The following is a 17,684-nucleotide window of genomic DNA, read 5'->3' as shown; positions in this document are numbered from 1 at the left end:
TGCGTACTACTAGTTATCACCCCCAAGCTAACGGCATGATTGAACGTTTCCACCGTTCTCTGAAATCAGCTCTTCGCGCTAGGCAATATAACTGGTTTTACTCCTTACCTATCGTCCTTCTTGGCTATCGCATGACACCTCACGTCACTAAATTTTCCCCATGTACTGCCGTTACTGGCACTCATATGTTATGCCCTTCCGTTGCCATTACTTAGGAACACACCCCCTCTTCGGACGACGCAAACATCCTTCGTCTTATCAAGGAAATGCAGACTATCAATTTCCAAGACCTCGCATCCGGTGACTGTCATACACCACCTCAACCATATGTCCCTCATGACCCTCACTCTTGCTCTAAAATTTGGGTACGAGTCGACAGAATTCGTAAGAGTTTGGAAGCTCCGTACTCTGGTCCTCACTATGTTATTCGACATGAACCTAAGTACTTCATCCTTAACCTACCTCAAGGCAAAACTTCAGTTTCCATTGATCGTTTGAAACCAGCTTTCCTCCCTGTTTCTCCTCGCCCTAAGACCCGTCTCCATGTAATCCCAGACATACCCTCAACACCTTCCACCCCTCCTGTTCCTACTTCGTCCACTTCCAATGTCATCCCACCGAATCCCATACCACCCACAGCTGATGCCAATGACCTTTGCCACCCTATCACCTCTTCCCCTCCCTCCCACCCTCTTACTTCCGGTCTTCCATACACAACTCGTGCAGGCCGGACCGCTAGATTCCACGATAAATCAGATTTTTATTACTACTAAATACTTTCTTCTCTGACGCTCCACTCTTGAAGGGGGAGTATATTTGTAGTTATTCCTTTATTTACTTATTGTATATATTCATTGTATATGTATCTCCTTTATTGTATATATAATACTTCTTTATTATACATGAGTACTTAATATCAACATATATTTATTGTAAATGTTTTGTATAAGTAAGCCTATGTAGTCATTACATTATATAAGTGCCCTATACACAATTATATAACCGATTATATATACGTCATTAGGCGTACGCTACAGGCGTATGCGTCTATGCCAATTTTACGTGCCATAGCATTAAGGTATTTAGTATAACGTTACCCTTAACCATTTTGCATGCATATTCCTCATTATATACAATTGTTCTCTTGTTTTTGTATATTCTTATGTATATACCTAGATGTGTTGTCTGTATTGTTTTGCCTGGTCTTTTCTCCGCCTGGCAACAGTGTATCAGGAAAGTGGGCCACCGAAGCGTGCCCAGGCGAGGCTATGCCTCCAGCATCCGCCTGGAGCCAGATCACTTCCTGCCATACTTGTGTGTAGACCTACGTAATAAACTCCCAACAGAAGAACAGTGTGTTTGCACAACCACAAATGTATGCATTGTCTCCTTTTCAGAATGTCAAAGAATATGTTCAATAAAACCTAACTACAAGGTCTCTGGTGACTTCGATTCACCTCAATATATATCAAATAAATCAAAATACAAAAATGTGAAAAGAAATAGAGAATTTTGAGAGGATATAGTCGATAAATGCAATGACCAACCAGAACTGTTTTTACAAATTTGTAAATGGTAATCTGAAGCAAAAAGTAGGAATATATATAATATTAAAAGTTAAAGTAATTATATATGAGGACGCGAGAGCACAAGTAAAAATAATGATTAAAGGATCTCAGTCAGTAATCAATAGGGTGGTCTCACCTAAGTGATCCATGTGCCACTTAACACGTTCATCTTCCCTCTCACAAACATGCTGCCTATCTCTTCCCTTTCACTCATCTGTACCATAACCAGACACACTTTTGTTGACCCAAAATTTAGAGTTCTCCTCTAAGACCCTCTCATGCCTTGACTTCTCGTAGAGTTAGAAGGATCCCTAGTCCCATCACGTATCCGTCCCACTTTGTCGCCTTTTATGACTCTTATTGGTATCAAACTGGCGGATCCAGGATCAAAATTTGGGAGGGGACTCACCTGAATTTTGTAAATGCAGATAACTTTTAGTGGGGGGCTAACCTGAATTATATATATATATATATAGAGAGAGAGAGAGAGAGAGAGAGAAATAGATGGCGTTTTTAAATATATGAATTGTAGCACGAATACGATGATTTTGAATATAAATTGAAGTATATGTCCTAAGTATTTTTTTTTTCAGAATATTAGGCAAAAGTAATAATCTTACATTTTAAAGATTCTCAATGATGTGTTGAATATACCTCTGCCACTGTAATACTGCTTTCTGACATGTACCGATAAACACATGGCAGGTTTCTCGACCTCGACTACAATGAGATAATGAAAGAACAATTTGAGGGGAGGCTTCAGCCCCCTTAGCCCACACCCCCCATCTGGATCCGCCACTGATATCACGGTGACAGAAATCTTATGTACCCCACCACAGAGGGAAAGAAAATTTAATGGTTATAGAAGTGGGAAAGGACAATTTCAAAGGAACAACAAAGTGTGACAATTAAAGCACAAAAGTAGCAATCATTCCTCTATGAGTAGGTCTTTTGCTCCAATATAGACGAATGATGTGTGACTCCAGGCCGTAGGGGCGCCTCATACATAATGTGACCAGATTTTTTGTGTACTCGTTAATATGTATATATATATATATATATATATATATATATATATATATATATATATTGAACCTCATAAAAATAATATAATCAATTAAAAAAAATCTTACCTTTACATAGCATACTTTTCACTGGATGAAATCTTTGGTAAATCTGGAGTTGATTTCAGCACACTATAAAACTCCATACATGTATGCTTAAGATTCAGCTTTGTCGTCAGTAATGCTCGAAGAGTTGGAACTTTCAGCTGCGTTTTCTCAGATGTCCAAATTTTATTCATGTGTGAGAACGCGCGTTCAGTACAAGCATTTGTTCCAGGAAGGCAGAGCATAAACTGAACTAATTCTGACATGTGTTGGTGACTAACATCTCTGGCTTTGAAATGAGTGAAAATTTGTACCCACCGCTGATCTGTTGGTAGGTTTGACTCATTCCACTCAGCTACTTTTTCAGTGATGTACTTGGCAGCACAAGTAAACTCAGAAAATAAGCTTGAGTCAAATTTTATGTCAAACATTTGTCTTTCAGCTGCAAAATCCATTGTTTTCTCAACGTCTGACCAGGTTAGAACTTGTTTTAGTGAAACCCACTGCATACACTCAAGATTAGGTATGTTAGCTGACCATTGATCCAAGTACTTCACACACGTGTCATAAAACTCAACTACTACTTTTCTTACAGCTGAAGGATCAGCTAACCCCTCATGCTCTAATTTGCCTACTAGGCTTCTTACTGAGTGTGGCATGTGATGCAAATTCCTGGACAGTGGAAGAAGGTGGTAGATGAGGTGGTGTGGGTAACACGTACCTTAAGTGATTGATGAAGGGAGGGGGAAGATAGCTGCAGTTGGGGAACCGAAGTCCAGGCGATTTGTATCACATCTCGGGACCACTCGCCTTCCCTCCAAGGCAAGCGTGAGAGTAGATCAAAGAGGGGGGAGGGGTATGATGGGACAACTCATTAAGTGAACCGTCCTAGGCTAATGAAACCCAGAACTCCTATTGTGAGTTTTAATGAATTGAATAATTAAACACAAGAAATATGCTACTTGACATTAAATAAGGGTTTTAACAGTTGGATTCACACATACATCCTATCTATCCTATCTCCCTGCGCGCCTATCTAGGGGTCCTATCTAGTAAATACTCTTTGTTACTTGCTATTATCCTTAGAGGGTCTTTGCTGGGTGAGGGGATGACTTCCATGGGGTACTGTTCCTCGTTCTGGCAGGATGCTTTTGTTATTGAAGAATATCGGTGTTGTCGATCACGGCGGGAACCCGGGTCATCCTTTGTGATTAGCCTCGTGGTGGGGGAGCGGGTTTGAACACGTAGGGGGCTTCTTGTATACGCTATCCAGTTCCTTTCAGGTCAGTGTCCCGAGGAAAAGGGTACAGGTACGTACGTGACCCCTTGATACACGAATGATTTGTTCACTGGAGGCTGGATGCCTCTAGTCACTATTCACATCCCCATGATGGTCGGGATGTCACACACAGCACTCCACCTGATAAGTTTCGGAAGGGGATTTGTCCCGCAATTACTCTTCGAATGTCTACAGTGCGTAAGCGCTCACTTAAGGATGTAAATCCTTAATAGCCACATGAGGGAGGATAGGGCGCGAATGGGCTCTCAAGGACGTGAGCGGCCCGAACCTCCCTGATTGACCTTAATGGATAGACTGACCTATGTCTCGCGGCATGTGAGGTCGTGATGCCCGCTAGCCGGCTTCCGACGTTGCCAATAGTTCTATGTCTCCGTCTCTAGTTGCGAAGGGTACTACGAATAATGTTCATGCGGGAGGGTGACACAGTTCCAATGGTTCCATGAGGTAGACACTGTTCACGAGCGGGTTAGATACAATCCTAATTATTCTAATTGCCTAGCTTAAAACAAATATGTGGCAGCGCGCAGGGGGGGGGAGGGGGTGTTTGGGCGCGAAAACCGTTGAGCTTGGCTATGAGAACACGAATCAAAAGGGGGGGGGGTTCTAGATAATTAGAAGTCTCTCCCTTCGTTAAGGCACTGAAATTGATTGTCAAAAATGGCACGACAGTTAAAGAGGATAAAGAGGAGGAGAAAGGACAGGATGTAGCTACTAGAAGTCTTAAAGGACTCTGGTAATTCCCCCGAGTATAGGGAATGAAGGGCCGTAGTGGTGAGAAATCGGACGTGAGAAAAATGGGAAGAGAGACAACGAGCTGGGTGTCACAATTTAAAAAATTGTGACAGCATGAACACATTATCTACTTTTGACTGAAGAGTTTCCTTCAAGTTAGATACAGCAGCACTCAACACTTCCACAGCAGAAATGCTTTCTCCTTCAATCTTAAGAATCACTTGTTGACACGCAGCTGCTTTAACGGCTGCTAATCAAACACTCTCTTGGTGGACGGGAATCGACTTGGTTGAGTCGCGAGCGTCACTTTTCAAACATTTCATACGAGTACAAGACACAAATAGTGAAATTGTAAAATGGCATAAATTATCAGCCTTATTCCCTTAAAATATGGGGCAGCTTTGCTGCAAAGCTGCCCCACATTTTAATGGAATAAGGCTCCTTTGCAGCACAAAAAAGCGGGAGAAATGCAGGAAAAGCAGACATTTTGCAAACTTATAAAATTAGCGGGACAGAGGTTAAAAGCGGGACTCTGGTCACCTTACTCATACAGTTCTTAAAACATGTGCCATGCAATCACTACTGTATGAAAACATGCAATCAATACCCAATTACGGTGCGATTCATAGACGTTTCAAATATGGCGGTCAGTTGCGCTGAAATGTAAACAAACTTCGAAATGGTTATATTTGGTGTCCGGTTCTTGTAGGATAAGTGTGTGCAACATTTGTAGACTAGGGTAAAGATTTATATGTAAACAGTGTTACTCAGAAATGTCTGACAACAGTCTAGATAAAGGAAAAGTAAGTTATGTATTTAACTATCTCATTTTGGTGTGGACTGCCACTGTGGGGACAACATAGATTCATGCATTTTTTTTACACTAGTTACGTAGTACATGTATTCCATTCAACTATTGGAAGTGAATTTTATGATGTTCCGTGTATGGAATGAATCCGACACTATGGAAATTGCTTGATTCGTATTCACTACCCTCCCCCACCCTATACTACAAATAGTTTAGTCTTTAGACTTTAGTTTAGAGGACCAATATTTTGTTACCGTGTTCGAAATCGGGGATTTAGGTTGGGAAAACGAGCAAAATTTGTGATATCCAGTAAAATTCTGGGCCACAGAATTGATGATTTCACCCCACATATGAAAGACATAGCAGCAAAAGTCAACAAGAAAATAAACCTACTTATAACTTATTTCTTAAATACATTTCAAACATTGTAAAGAATGAAGGGTATTATTTTAGTTGTGCACACCTATGCAATATTATAAATATACTAAATAGCATTAGAAAATTAGATATTAATTTTGTGAATTATAGTACCTGAATGTAAAATGCAATTTTCTTGGCGGAAATAAAAAAAAAACTTGCTACAAACAAACCTACTAACGAACAAAGCCGCTAGGATACGGTCCAGATACCATGACCCATGTTGTCATCTGTCCAGTCCAGTCACTGTCATTGTGGACTGTGTGTTCTCCAACTCCAGGTAGCATTAATAAGTGTTGTTACAAAGACAATAGGGCTTCCTTGGACTTTATGAGAGAATACAGGGTTCTGCCATCATGTATATTGCCCAAGGTACAATAATAATCAGACCATCAGTATACGTGATGACCTGCATTTAGTAAAATGGTACCTGTAATCAGTAGTGGGATTCAGCCGGTTCTTACCTATTCGCTAGAACCGGCTCACGCAAATTTGTCAGTTCGGCGAACCGGCTAACTGGCGAACGGACTAGTTGCTCAGCTGGTCAGTGGTCTTCTGCATCTCATCCGATAAGTACCGGGACGGTATGTTTCGTAACTTTCGTTAGTGATTTATTGCATAGTTTATTTACACAAGTGGTTACCAGTTTTTTTTCATGTATATAGTGCTTGGTTTCTCTGTATATTTGTGTTATTAAACTACATTTTATTATAATTATGGACATACATACATACACGCACTCTCATACACACTCCTTAGGCCTACCCACACAAACATGTTTGTTTATAAATAACACAAATGCATTGCACACATGCACACACATACTCATGTACATGTACACATATGCACACGTGTAAGCACATACATAGCCTACACATGCACACACTACCCCCACACAAACATGCGTCCGTAAAAAAATAAATACACCTGCACTAGGTTGCCCAAATCGAATTTTTTGATCACGAGACTAACTATAGGTTGGCACCCAGGTCTATACCCCTTTTTTTTTTTTCCACCTGACAATTTTTCAGGTTTTTCGTATGTAAATATTTGAATATTTTTTACGTTTGGCAGCCAGAGATGCATTTTCAATATAACAATAATATAAAGAAAATGTGGCTAAGAAGTGGTTGCAAATTAGTGTCAGATGGAAATACACCGACTATAACAGAACCGGCTGACGAAAAATTTGAATCCCACTACTGCCTGTAATTCTAGAGATCATCAGGCTGTCATCGTTGTCTCCGACCTCCAAATTGATCAAATCAATGATGGTGTCTAAAGGAGTCTGTGCAACTTCATCTGTTTGTCCATAGCTTTTAGTAACTGTTATTGATATCTGCCAAGAAAATTGTATATTATGTTGATGTATTATAGTTTACAGGATTATTATTTAATTTTCTATTACTATATCACATAAGTGTGCACTTCTAAAAAAATACCATTGCCATCTTTGTTTTGATAGATTAGGTCCGAGACGACAACACTGATGACCGTTAGAATTACAGGTACCACATTACTAAATGCAGGTTAGGTCAGCTAGAATAGACAAATTTATTATACTTTAGTTTCTTCAGCCTCCGCCACTACCAAAACAAAGATGGCGTCTCATGCAACTGAAATGGCTACATTTGTTTGTTTATAGCTTTTAGCAACCTTTTCTATTATTAACTTCTGCCAAGAATAACATATATTACATTGGTCTATTATAATTTATAAAATTAATATTTAATTTTCTATTGTTATATTGCATAGGTGTGCACTTCAAAAAATCTATTGAAACCACTTTATTGCCCTTACCCCATCACTTGTCTTGTACAGTAATGGGGAGGTGATGGGAAAGTGAGGTTTTTAGTGGGGAATCACAAATTATGGATGAAATTTGAATGAAATACAAAAAACACTAGGAAACTTAGCATTATTACCTTACCTGACAAGATATGCTCGCATCCTTAATGTAAAAAAGACAAAGCTCACCACTGAAATAAAACTAGACTTGTAAGTTTAACTTTCACTGTTACAGTTTTGTTATTTAACAGGTCCCACTATGCCAAGATGGTGTTCCATAGGACCATACACATACTTAGTAAAGTATTTGTGAAGTTTTGTCTCGTTCACTCGCACAGCATTTTCTATATTTTTTCTTCTATAGTACGACAAGTACAACTTTTTTTAGTAACTTCTTGTGGGAATCAATATTAAGGGAAGGAGAAAAAAAAAATCTGCAACTTAACTGCAACTGAAGTGGTGTCATGTTATGGCTATCACATAGCAATTTCTGTATTGTTTACATCTATATCTGGTCACGTGGATTAGGTAGGCTAGCTTTAAGTTAGGTAGGAGAGGTTAGGTTAGAATAAGGAGAAAAACATATACTTAAAAAAAAATGGTGATGGTCGCAGCAGAAATGGCACATTGGTTATGGGTGGTGGGAAGGTTGTAGGATTTTTATTTTATTTATTTATATATTTATTTTATCTTTTATTATTTATTTATTTATTTATTTTTCTTCTCTTGATATTAACTTCTGTAAGAAATATTACTAAGAAAAGTTGTTGTACTTGTCATAATATAGACGCAAAAATATATACAAAATGCTGTGGGGGCAGGCATGATGAAACCACACAACTCCATGTTGGTTACAGGTGATGGGAAGGTTGCGTTTTTTTTTTTTTTTTTTTTTTTTTTTTTTTTTTTCTCTCTTCTTATTTTTTCTTTCTTCTCTCCTTCCCTTAATATTAATTTCCATTTGAAATATTACTAAGAAAAGTTGTTGTACTTGTCATAATATGCAAAAAGATGCAAAAAAATATACAAAATGCTGTGTGAGCAGGTGTGACAAAACTTCACAAATTCCTTAGTAAATCTCTAATCTCAATTGTTTTATTTCCAGCAGACTAAATATTTACATAACCACAGGTTAAAGTCTCACTACTAATATCAATGATTAGTGATACTTGCTAAATATAGAATCTCAGCATCCAGAGCTTTGCAACACTATCAGTTGTTTTTGTCTTAGTGTAGACACTTAGAAACTTAAGAACAACTCCAAGTTTTATGATTATCAAAACAGAACACAGAACTCTCTGCTGATCTTTCAACTTGCAGTTACATTCTATGTATCCATGTCTTTGATAGTAGAAACAAGTTATTGTATGATCTCTATCACACACAACATACCTTACCCAGTGAAGCATAACTTTGTTACCATTATCATGAAACAGTTTCAGAACGTCATGTGTACACTTTAGTATATAATTGACAGTCTGTTTTTTTTAGTACAAACCTTGGCTTCTTCCTAACATCATAGATATATTTCAAGCATAAGTTCCTCACAATCATTGACTCCCAATACATCATCCTCATCACTTTAGATATTACAGATCATAATTTTGGGTTGGAGTTTGCCAACTGTTTTTGCTACTACACCTTGAACACAATTTTAAACTAACCTTGCCACATCATCATTGATATTTTCACCCTCAAATTTAGCAACAACATAACCACCAGGGATCTGGTGTCAACAATAGGTATATTTTTCATTGCTTTGGCTATCTCATTTTCTTGTCACTAATCTTTGGACTTGTCAGGAGATTTGATAATCAATTCTTCACTTTATGAGTATAGGAAACCTTATTATGAATAATCAAATGAGGAATGCTTTTAATGGCTTCCTGCAAAACATCCTTTTTTTTTAGAGTGGCATTCATGTCATCATCTGACTTGCTCACCTTTAGCCTCTCAATGTTTGCCCTCAGTTTCTTTATTTCTTTGCTTGCCAACATTGTATAGGCCTGAGCACAGATTCAAACTAACCCAGATGCAACCACCAAGCAGAAGATGCAGAAAACCTCATACTACAATGCTCCACACTAACAATCCCTAGACAACAACACAATATATCTTCCCTGAGTGACTTGTAGTCCCACCCAAAGGCCTGTTACTTGAAGGCCCTAGATCTTCTGCAAGACACCAGGGCCAACAGATTGATTTATTGATATAAACCAGACTCCATTGAATAATGTAACCTAACCTAACTGAACCGAGCGGTATTTGTTCCAGATATCTACCACTCTGTGTGGGAAGCTATTCTTTTTCAGGTCTTTTCTGTAACTATCCTTTTTAAAAAAAAATTCATGTCTTGTTTTTCTTTTATCCCACTTTAATAAAACATCTCTATAAAGGGCTTCCATCCCTTTCATAATTCTGTAGATGGTTAATAATCTCCTCTTTCTCTTCTTTGTTCCAGGGTTGGTAGTTCGAGTTTGGGTTGATCTTTACATTTTTCTATGAGGTCTTTTTCATAGTTTCTTTTTTCCTCTCTTTGCATTTTTACATATTTATTTATAAGGTTGATATACAGTATATTTGCCACTTTCCAGGATTTTTTAAATCTTTTTTTACATCTTTTCCAAACTTTATCTCTTCTTTCACCTCTACATCTTCTGTTGAACCAGCACTTAATGTACACCTTTACCTGTTGTCTTGGTATGTATTTATTCACTCCTTCATTATAATATTCCATCAAAGTCATCCATTTCTCTTCCACTTATGTCTCTTTGAAAAAGTTTTCCCAATTTGCATTTTGAAAGAAATTCTTAAATTTCCCAAAGTCCATTTTGTTGTACATCAATCTTCCTTTGCTGTATTTCTCATTTCTCTCTAAATATATTTCCTCCTTTAGTTCAGCCTCTATTAGTATGTGGTCGCTCTTTCCAAATGGTGTCTTGTATTCAATTTTATCCACAATTTCAACTTCTGTTGTAAATATTAAATCTAGTCTCAACATTTCTACATTACTTCCATATCTGGTATTTTCTTTTAACCATTGCATCATGTCAAGTACAGGTAAACGTCGACTTACGATGGCCGCGACTTACGATTGTTCGACTTTACGATGACGACGACGACGATATGATAATTTAACCCCTTCCATACGGTGCCGCACACGTAGGCGTCATGAGGAGCAAGTGGATTCGCGACGCTGCCATATCGGCGTCTTGATTATATTTATTGTAGTCGCCCCTGTGTTTTTACATTCTCTCAAATGTGCCCTGAATCCCATTCTCTGTGGTTTTCAAAATTCGCGGGTGAAAGAGAGAACGATCGATATAAGCGGTGACTATATTTTATGATGCGAGTATTATTACGTCACGTCGTACGGCTGGCATTGGCTGCTGCCCGCGAGATTTAAGGTCCGTACTGAAAATACATATTATAGTGTTTGAATATGGTAAAAAGGATAAAAATAATTAAATAAAGTACTGTACATGTTTAATAGGCTATATTCAGTATCTCTGGTGGTTAATATACAGGTAGGCTAGGTACAGTGACCACGGAACAGAGTGATACACAAATTGGGGATCGACTTACGATGAAATCGTCTTACGATGGCTCTATCGAAACCTAATGCCATCGTAAGTCGACGTTTACCTGTAATACATTTCCCTATACCGTATTTTCCGGCGTATAGTGCGCAACTTTTTTCCGTTGGAAGGGCCTAAAAATGGGGGGTGCGCGTTATCCGGTGGTGCGCATTATCTACGGCCTACGATAAAAATTCTACGGCTGTGTGTGTAATTTTTTTCACAACGTGACGATGTTGGCCGTCACAAAATCGGGACGGCACACTTCTCCGTGACGTTCCGTGAAAACAAGAAGAATAGCCATGGTGACATGAAAGAATACGCCAGCATGGGCTACCGTATATAAATATCTATCGAATCTTATTTTCTATGTTTAGATAGGCCTAAACACCATGAAACGTGATCAATATTCATGATATTTGCCCATGTTCACAGCATCCTAGTTTGAATTTTTATGTTAGCTTTGTTGCTTCACTTTAGGTATGGTACAAATTCCGTTGCGGCCGTTCATAAACTCGTGTCAAACACCTGACTACAACACCCTCTTTCGGGAGTTATATTAACTAAACGTCACCTCGATGAGAGACTGTCCTATTTCACCTCTGTCATTGCAGGTTCAAAGCTAAAACGAAACAGTCTGTAGTTTGTTTCAGTATTAAATAAAAAATGGTAAAGACGAATTATTTCCTCAAGATATAAAATGAACATTTTCTGTAAAAATCCCAAAATTTTTCTGTATATTTTACTTTCAGTAAACTTTTTTTAGATCATATTTCCTACAAACTATTTAAGCTACAAAGTAATAAGGGACCAACGCACAACATGAGTCATATACCGGTACATGTAGTTCCGACTTTTTCTTAGTTGTGTCCTGATTGATGCCTAAACTGACACTTAATTTAGTGACAAATCAACAGATTTCCCTGCGGTGGCTCTAGCCAATGAAAAATACTTCTCCATGTAACCTCGTTCACATTATATAAATACCGAGGTAAAACTGCGTTATAGACAAATGCGATCGGGCATGCGCGTTATATGTCGGTGCGCGCTATCTGTGTACTGAGATAACGAAGTGCATGGGTGCGCATTTTAAGCCGGAAAATACGGTATATCCTCTCCACCTTTCACTGTCATCTCATCCCAACAGATTTCCTTGTAGTTAAACTCTCCCATAAATACCAGGTTACCTCCATCCTTCAGCATCTTTTTTAATGAATGCCTTGTATCCTCTAACATTGTTTAATGCTCACCCTCTTTCCGAGAGCCTGTTTTGGGGGGCACATAAATGACCACAGACTTTTACTTTTCATGTTTCTGTCTTCAACTTTTATCATTATTATTTCCACACTGTTTTTACCCTCTGTAACCTTTGTCACATTGAAGTTTTTCCTGGCCAAAAGCCTACCGTAACTGGTAGAGACACCTGATAATTTTTTTTTTTTTTTTTTTCTGTTGATTTTTACAAATTTTCGAGAGGAGAGAGTCTCCAGCATGAAGGACTGTGCCAAGCTGACAGCTGGAGTACTGGCACAGAGCACCATGGCAGTTGGAAGGAGGAGAACAGATCCGGTTAATTCTACAACATCCTTATTAGGGATGATAATCTACTTTACTCAATTCCATGGAATGGATAGTGTGGAAGCCTTTCCCAGCTATCACAGCTGGAGATTCTGCTGTTTCTAAATTATTGTAGGCCACCTGGAACAGCACTGAACAATGGATGGAAGGCATGCAGCTGGTTCCCTGCATTCTCAATGAGGAGGGTGTGCAGCTGGTTCCCTGCATTCCCAGTGAGGAGGGCATGCAGCTGGTTCTCCACATCCCTAGCGAGAAAGGCAGAGACATCCATACCCTTGACAGGGGATGAGTGAGCGTCATCGACCAACCTCCCCATATGACTTCTTTTGGCTGCTGTTCCGGGTGAAGGGATTTTTTCATCAGTGTCATTTTTGTCCTAAGGAGGCTACTCATTTGAGTTGTCACCTTTTGACACATGCACTGATTTTTCCCTCTCATCATTTTGTTTAATTTTTTTTGTGGGAGCAATGGTTGTTTGTTGACGAGGGAGTTGTGGTGAGTTGGCACCTATTGAAGGATTTTGTTTCTATGCTCCATTTTTATGAAGTCCACAGTTGCTCAATTTCTTTTCAGGAAATGAGCCTATGGCACACAGCTAGAGATGAAAATATTATTTCAAGACAGTGAAATCAGAGTCTTAGAGTGACCAGGAAACTCACCCGACTTGAATCCAGTAGAACTGTTGATGATACATGAAAAGAAAGTTTAAGTGTGACATAAGTTCTGTTTCAGTCCCCCTTCATATGGTCCATTTTATTGTGTCCATCCCAGATACCTATTTCTCACTACACTTTCATTCCCCCAAGACATGTACTAGCTTCCCTCACCCTACAGTTTACCTTCACCCCCCCCCCATTCCATTCCCTACTACATGTGACCCTAAATACTTAAAAATATTCACCTTCCAACTCCCTGCCACTCTCAGGCAGCCACAAGTGCAGTGTCATCAATGAACAACAACTGGCTCACCTCCCACTCTATCTCCAATCCCCTGCCCATCACCTCCACCTTTTTCTCCCATACCATCCCATCCATTACATAATGAACAACTATGGTGACATAATACAATCCTGGGACAGCCTAAACTTGACTTCAAACCACTCGCTCTCACCAGTCCCAACAATTACTCACATAAAATCTTTTTTCTGCTCTTATAGCTTTCCTTCTATCCCATATATATGCAATACCTCCCACAACTTTGACTCAGAATTGCTTTTCCAAGAGTTTTTTCTTTATATTGATCAGTGTCTTTTTGTTTAGACAGGCTTCTTTGACCAAGAATTCTCAAAAATACCATGCTTCCGGTCAACCTTCCTGTACAGTATTGGATCTGGCATTAGTGTTGGTCTTGCTCACTTCATGCTCACCTCAAGAGTCAAACGCTCCTGTGATTTAGCAGTTGGAACCTTTGCTCTTGTCACCTTAGCATATTGGTAAGCTACATTATGCTTAGGTGTAGCGAATCATGACAAACTTTCTCCATATAATTTTAAATTAAGCCATTTTTAACTATTGTTTGTGTTTAATTTGCAGGGGCCATTGCAGGTACAATTATTCTCTTCAAAAGTTTAACATGGGGAAGTTGCAGATGGCAATGCAGACCCATGTGCTGGAAGAAGGAACAGAAAAGGAAATGAAGAGATCATAGCATGTTTAGGGCCAAGTTAACTGATACATTAAATGTGACTACTGCTGTATTATCCTTGAGCTAAGATGGGAGGGACAACAAATCAGTTTCTGGGTGTATGTGGGGTGAGTGTATGCTTTGGCTCAGCCATCCCCGTCATGAGAGGGAAGGGGCCATTTGTCACATGACAGGACGGAGGGGGAGTTACCAATTAAATTAAGCCTTGCTTCTGACCGAGGGCAGTGGGCGAGATGCAAGGATGACCCATTATCCAGGAAGTCAAAAAAAAGAGGGAGGGGTAGTGAATGGGAATGGAGTATGTGGGGATGAAATGGGTGGGAGTGGATTTATTCCTTTGACTTTGGCTATCTCCCTTGTAAGGGGGAAAATCCTTTGGTGTGTGTATTGTACTTTGGTTACCTCTTTTGTGTGTAGCTTCAAATTCGTGTATGGTTCCAACTTGGGCTATACCCTTATTTTCCAATTATCATACTAAGATTTCAATTCATGCATCTTCTATGGGAAACTAACTCAATTTCTTCTCGTAACCTATGAAAGCCCTCCCTTTCCTAATCAAAAGATCTCTGTCATTGTAGTCTACCCCCATCACTGGCCTGAATACTGTAATCATATCACCTCTTTCTCTTCAGTCCTTTCAATATCAGTAGACCAAGTGCTCGTAAGGTTTATCTCTTACGCTGAGAACCAGTTTGGTCTCTGTCCTTTGTATTCTCTCAATTTTACCTTTATCCTTCACTCTGTGGGGACCATAACACTGACACATAAGAGTTTTTATGAGTTTTTTCATCGTGTCTTCATCAATATAGTGAAATGCTATTTTAATCTTCTGCAGCATTCCATAAATTTCTTCCACAATCATGTTAATATGTGTCAGGTGACATGTTGTCTTTTTTCAATACTCAAATCTTTCTCCTCTTGTTTTTGTAATGGATTCACTTACCAAGGAATAGTTCAAGGACGGTCTTTTAGAGCTGTTGATCTGTTCCGGTACATTACATTTTTTGCTATTGGAACCTCAAAACCCACTACTGTATTAGCTTGGCAAATTTTCCCTGCATTTCAGTTTACCATTGATGAACCTGCAAAACAGTTTTGGTTCATCTCTGCATTTATCCACAACACCCCTTTCAAAATTCATTTCCTCCCTCCTGCGGCTTCATGTGTAGTCATTTCTAGCTCATTTGTAAGTTTCCTTTGTTCTGTTACTTATTTTCTTAATCTATTTGCCCCAAGTCATATCCCTGCCTATTTTTAGCCATTTCATACTTTTGTTTCCACTTCTACCTTCCATTAATCTTCCACACATGTTTATTCACTTCCAGATTGTAAATATAAAGAAAGATGCATAATTTCCTCCTAGTTCCAATTGATTCACCCAGTCTATTTCTTCAAACTGGGAAGTCTGCCCTATTTCCTCATCCATGAACTGAAAATCTATTATTATTATGGGGCAAAGGTATTCAAGTAGTAGATCCAACCTCGTGGGAATATGATCTTTTATCCAAGTACCCTTCTTTACCTATTGGGCAGTTGTGTTCTCTGCTGTGCCATTTACATCTCACTCCTCCCAGTTCTTGCTGTTGTCATTGTCACCATGAGGTATTTTCTATTCGGCCTCTTTCAGGTGGATTTGATTCTTCCACCTTTGTGTCATTTCTTACAACAACCATCACCCCACCACTCATCTTAACTTCTGTCTCTTTTCCAGATGGGCTAGTTTACCTTCAAGTGATCATTTATCTCCTACCTGGCTACATTGACATATGTCATTTTTAGTTTTCTTGTAGCATTTCCTGTGCAATATTGCCCTCCTGTTTTATTGACACTGATTGAAAAGTCTCCAGAAAAACTTATTTTTCTTCTGTCCTTGGCTTTCTTTACATGTTCCTGTGTCCTTACGTAACCATTTGTAATTGCATTTTTCCCAATCCAAATATTTTTTAACATTTCTTCTAATGGTAACTTCCAAAACTTGATCTCCTCATTTGTTACATGGGTCACAATTTAAACTTTTTCATTTGACATGAGCCATTTCTCCTATATACCGTATTTTACAGCTTGCAAGACGCTGCATCTTGGAAGGCACACCCTAATATTTGAAAGAAATTTCTAAGAAAAAAATTATTCTCATACAAGAACACATTCACCATATAGCCGACCACTGAACACAAAAACATACGAAGCAAGGAGTCTGCAAGACACTATTGTCTCAGCACTCATTACATTTTGCTGGAGCACTCGCCACAAATTTACATCTATGTAAATAAAAATATCATAGGTAAATACGTGCACACAGTGAAGCAGTCCATTTCTTCTTGGCGGGCGATGACACGTATTGGACGTATTGTTTACATTACGAAATCACTTGTCCGATTTTGTTTGTATGGCAATGATACTAGTTGGTGATTAGGAAATATACTATACATTTTTCATTGTCCAAGGGTGGTTTTATTTTCATGAAAAACTAAAAATTTTAAAAATATGCATGTAGAAATAAAAAAAAATTAAATTTATTAATCCTCAAATCCCGAGAACTCCTCACCACTGGATTTGTGTAAAAATTCTGAACTCCCATCTGCAGAGTTATTACTACTGTACATACATACATACATATACCAAGGCTTTTTCCCCCTTCCAAGGGAGGTAGCCACAAAGGGAAAGGCATAAAAACACTCCCACCCATTTCATCACTAAATACACTCCACACCCCTCCCACCCTTCCTCTCATCTGAGCACCTCCTGGATGACGGGTCATCCCTGAACCCTGCCCACCGCCCTGGGTCAGAAGCAGTCGAAAAATTACTACTGTACTGAGTTTAAATCATATAAAAGGCTGAATTAAATAGTACTCAACATACAAATCCAGGTCACTATCAATCAAGTGTCCAAACTCACTTTTGCCTGGGTGTTGCCTTACAATACATTTGTCTTGGAAGATGCACTAGTATTTTTTAGGGGAAAAAAAGTGGGTCTTTTAAGCCATAAAACACGGTACTGATGTCAATCTGATTGTCCCAACCTTTTCCATCTGTTGTTGGTGTACCTTCGATTAAGTTTTCTTACCAGCTATTTCTATTTTGGCCTGATAATACCCACATTCTGGAAAATTTGTGAAGTTTAGCCATTTCTAATATAAACAAACTTTAATTCAGATGTTT

At 38.8% G+C, this 17,684-nt stretch overlaps 1 protein-coding gene across 2 annotated transcripts; it reads left to right on the top strand.

The window, feature by feature from the left end:
* The first annotated feature begins 5,288 nt into the window (after positions 1-5,288).
* l(3)87Df (cytochrome c oxidase assembly factor COX20 lethal (3) 87Df) lies at positions 5,289-16,966 on the top strand. 2 transcript variants are annotated; one of them, XM_076197166.1, is made up of 3 exons: positions 5,289-5,355; positions 14,143-14,311; positions 14,412-16,966. In XM_076197166.1, exons 1-3 carry the CDS (start codon positions 5,304-5,306, stop codon positions 14,524-14,526), a joined length of 336 nt encoding a protein of 111 aa, XP_076053281.1. In that variant the 5' UTR covers positions 5,289-5,303; the 3' UTR covers positions 14,527-16,966. The 2 variants fall into 2 exon arrangements, with proteins under 2 accessions (XP_076053281.1, XP_076053289.1); XM_076197174.1 differs by lacking the exon at positions 5,289-5,355 and adding an exon at positions 5,362-5,512 and having other exon boundaries at positions 14,139-14,311.
* The last annotated feature ends 718 nt before the right edge of the window (positions 16,967-17,684 follow it).

This window comes from Oratosquilla oratoria, chromosome 1 (assembly GCF_046742065.1).
Source record: "Oratosquilla oratoria isolate Oo_2021 chromosome 1, ASM4674206v1, whole genome shotgun sequence".
NCBI lineage: Eukaryota > Metazoa > Arthropoda > Malacostraca > Stomatopoda > Squillidae > Oratosquilla > Oratosquilla oratoria.
Note: the sequence above shows the minus strand (reverse complement) of the source record. Positions and strands in the feature narration are given on the sequence as shown.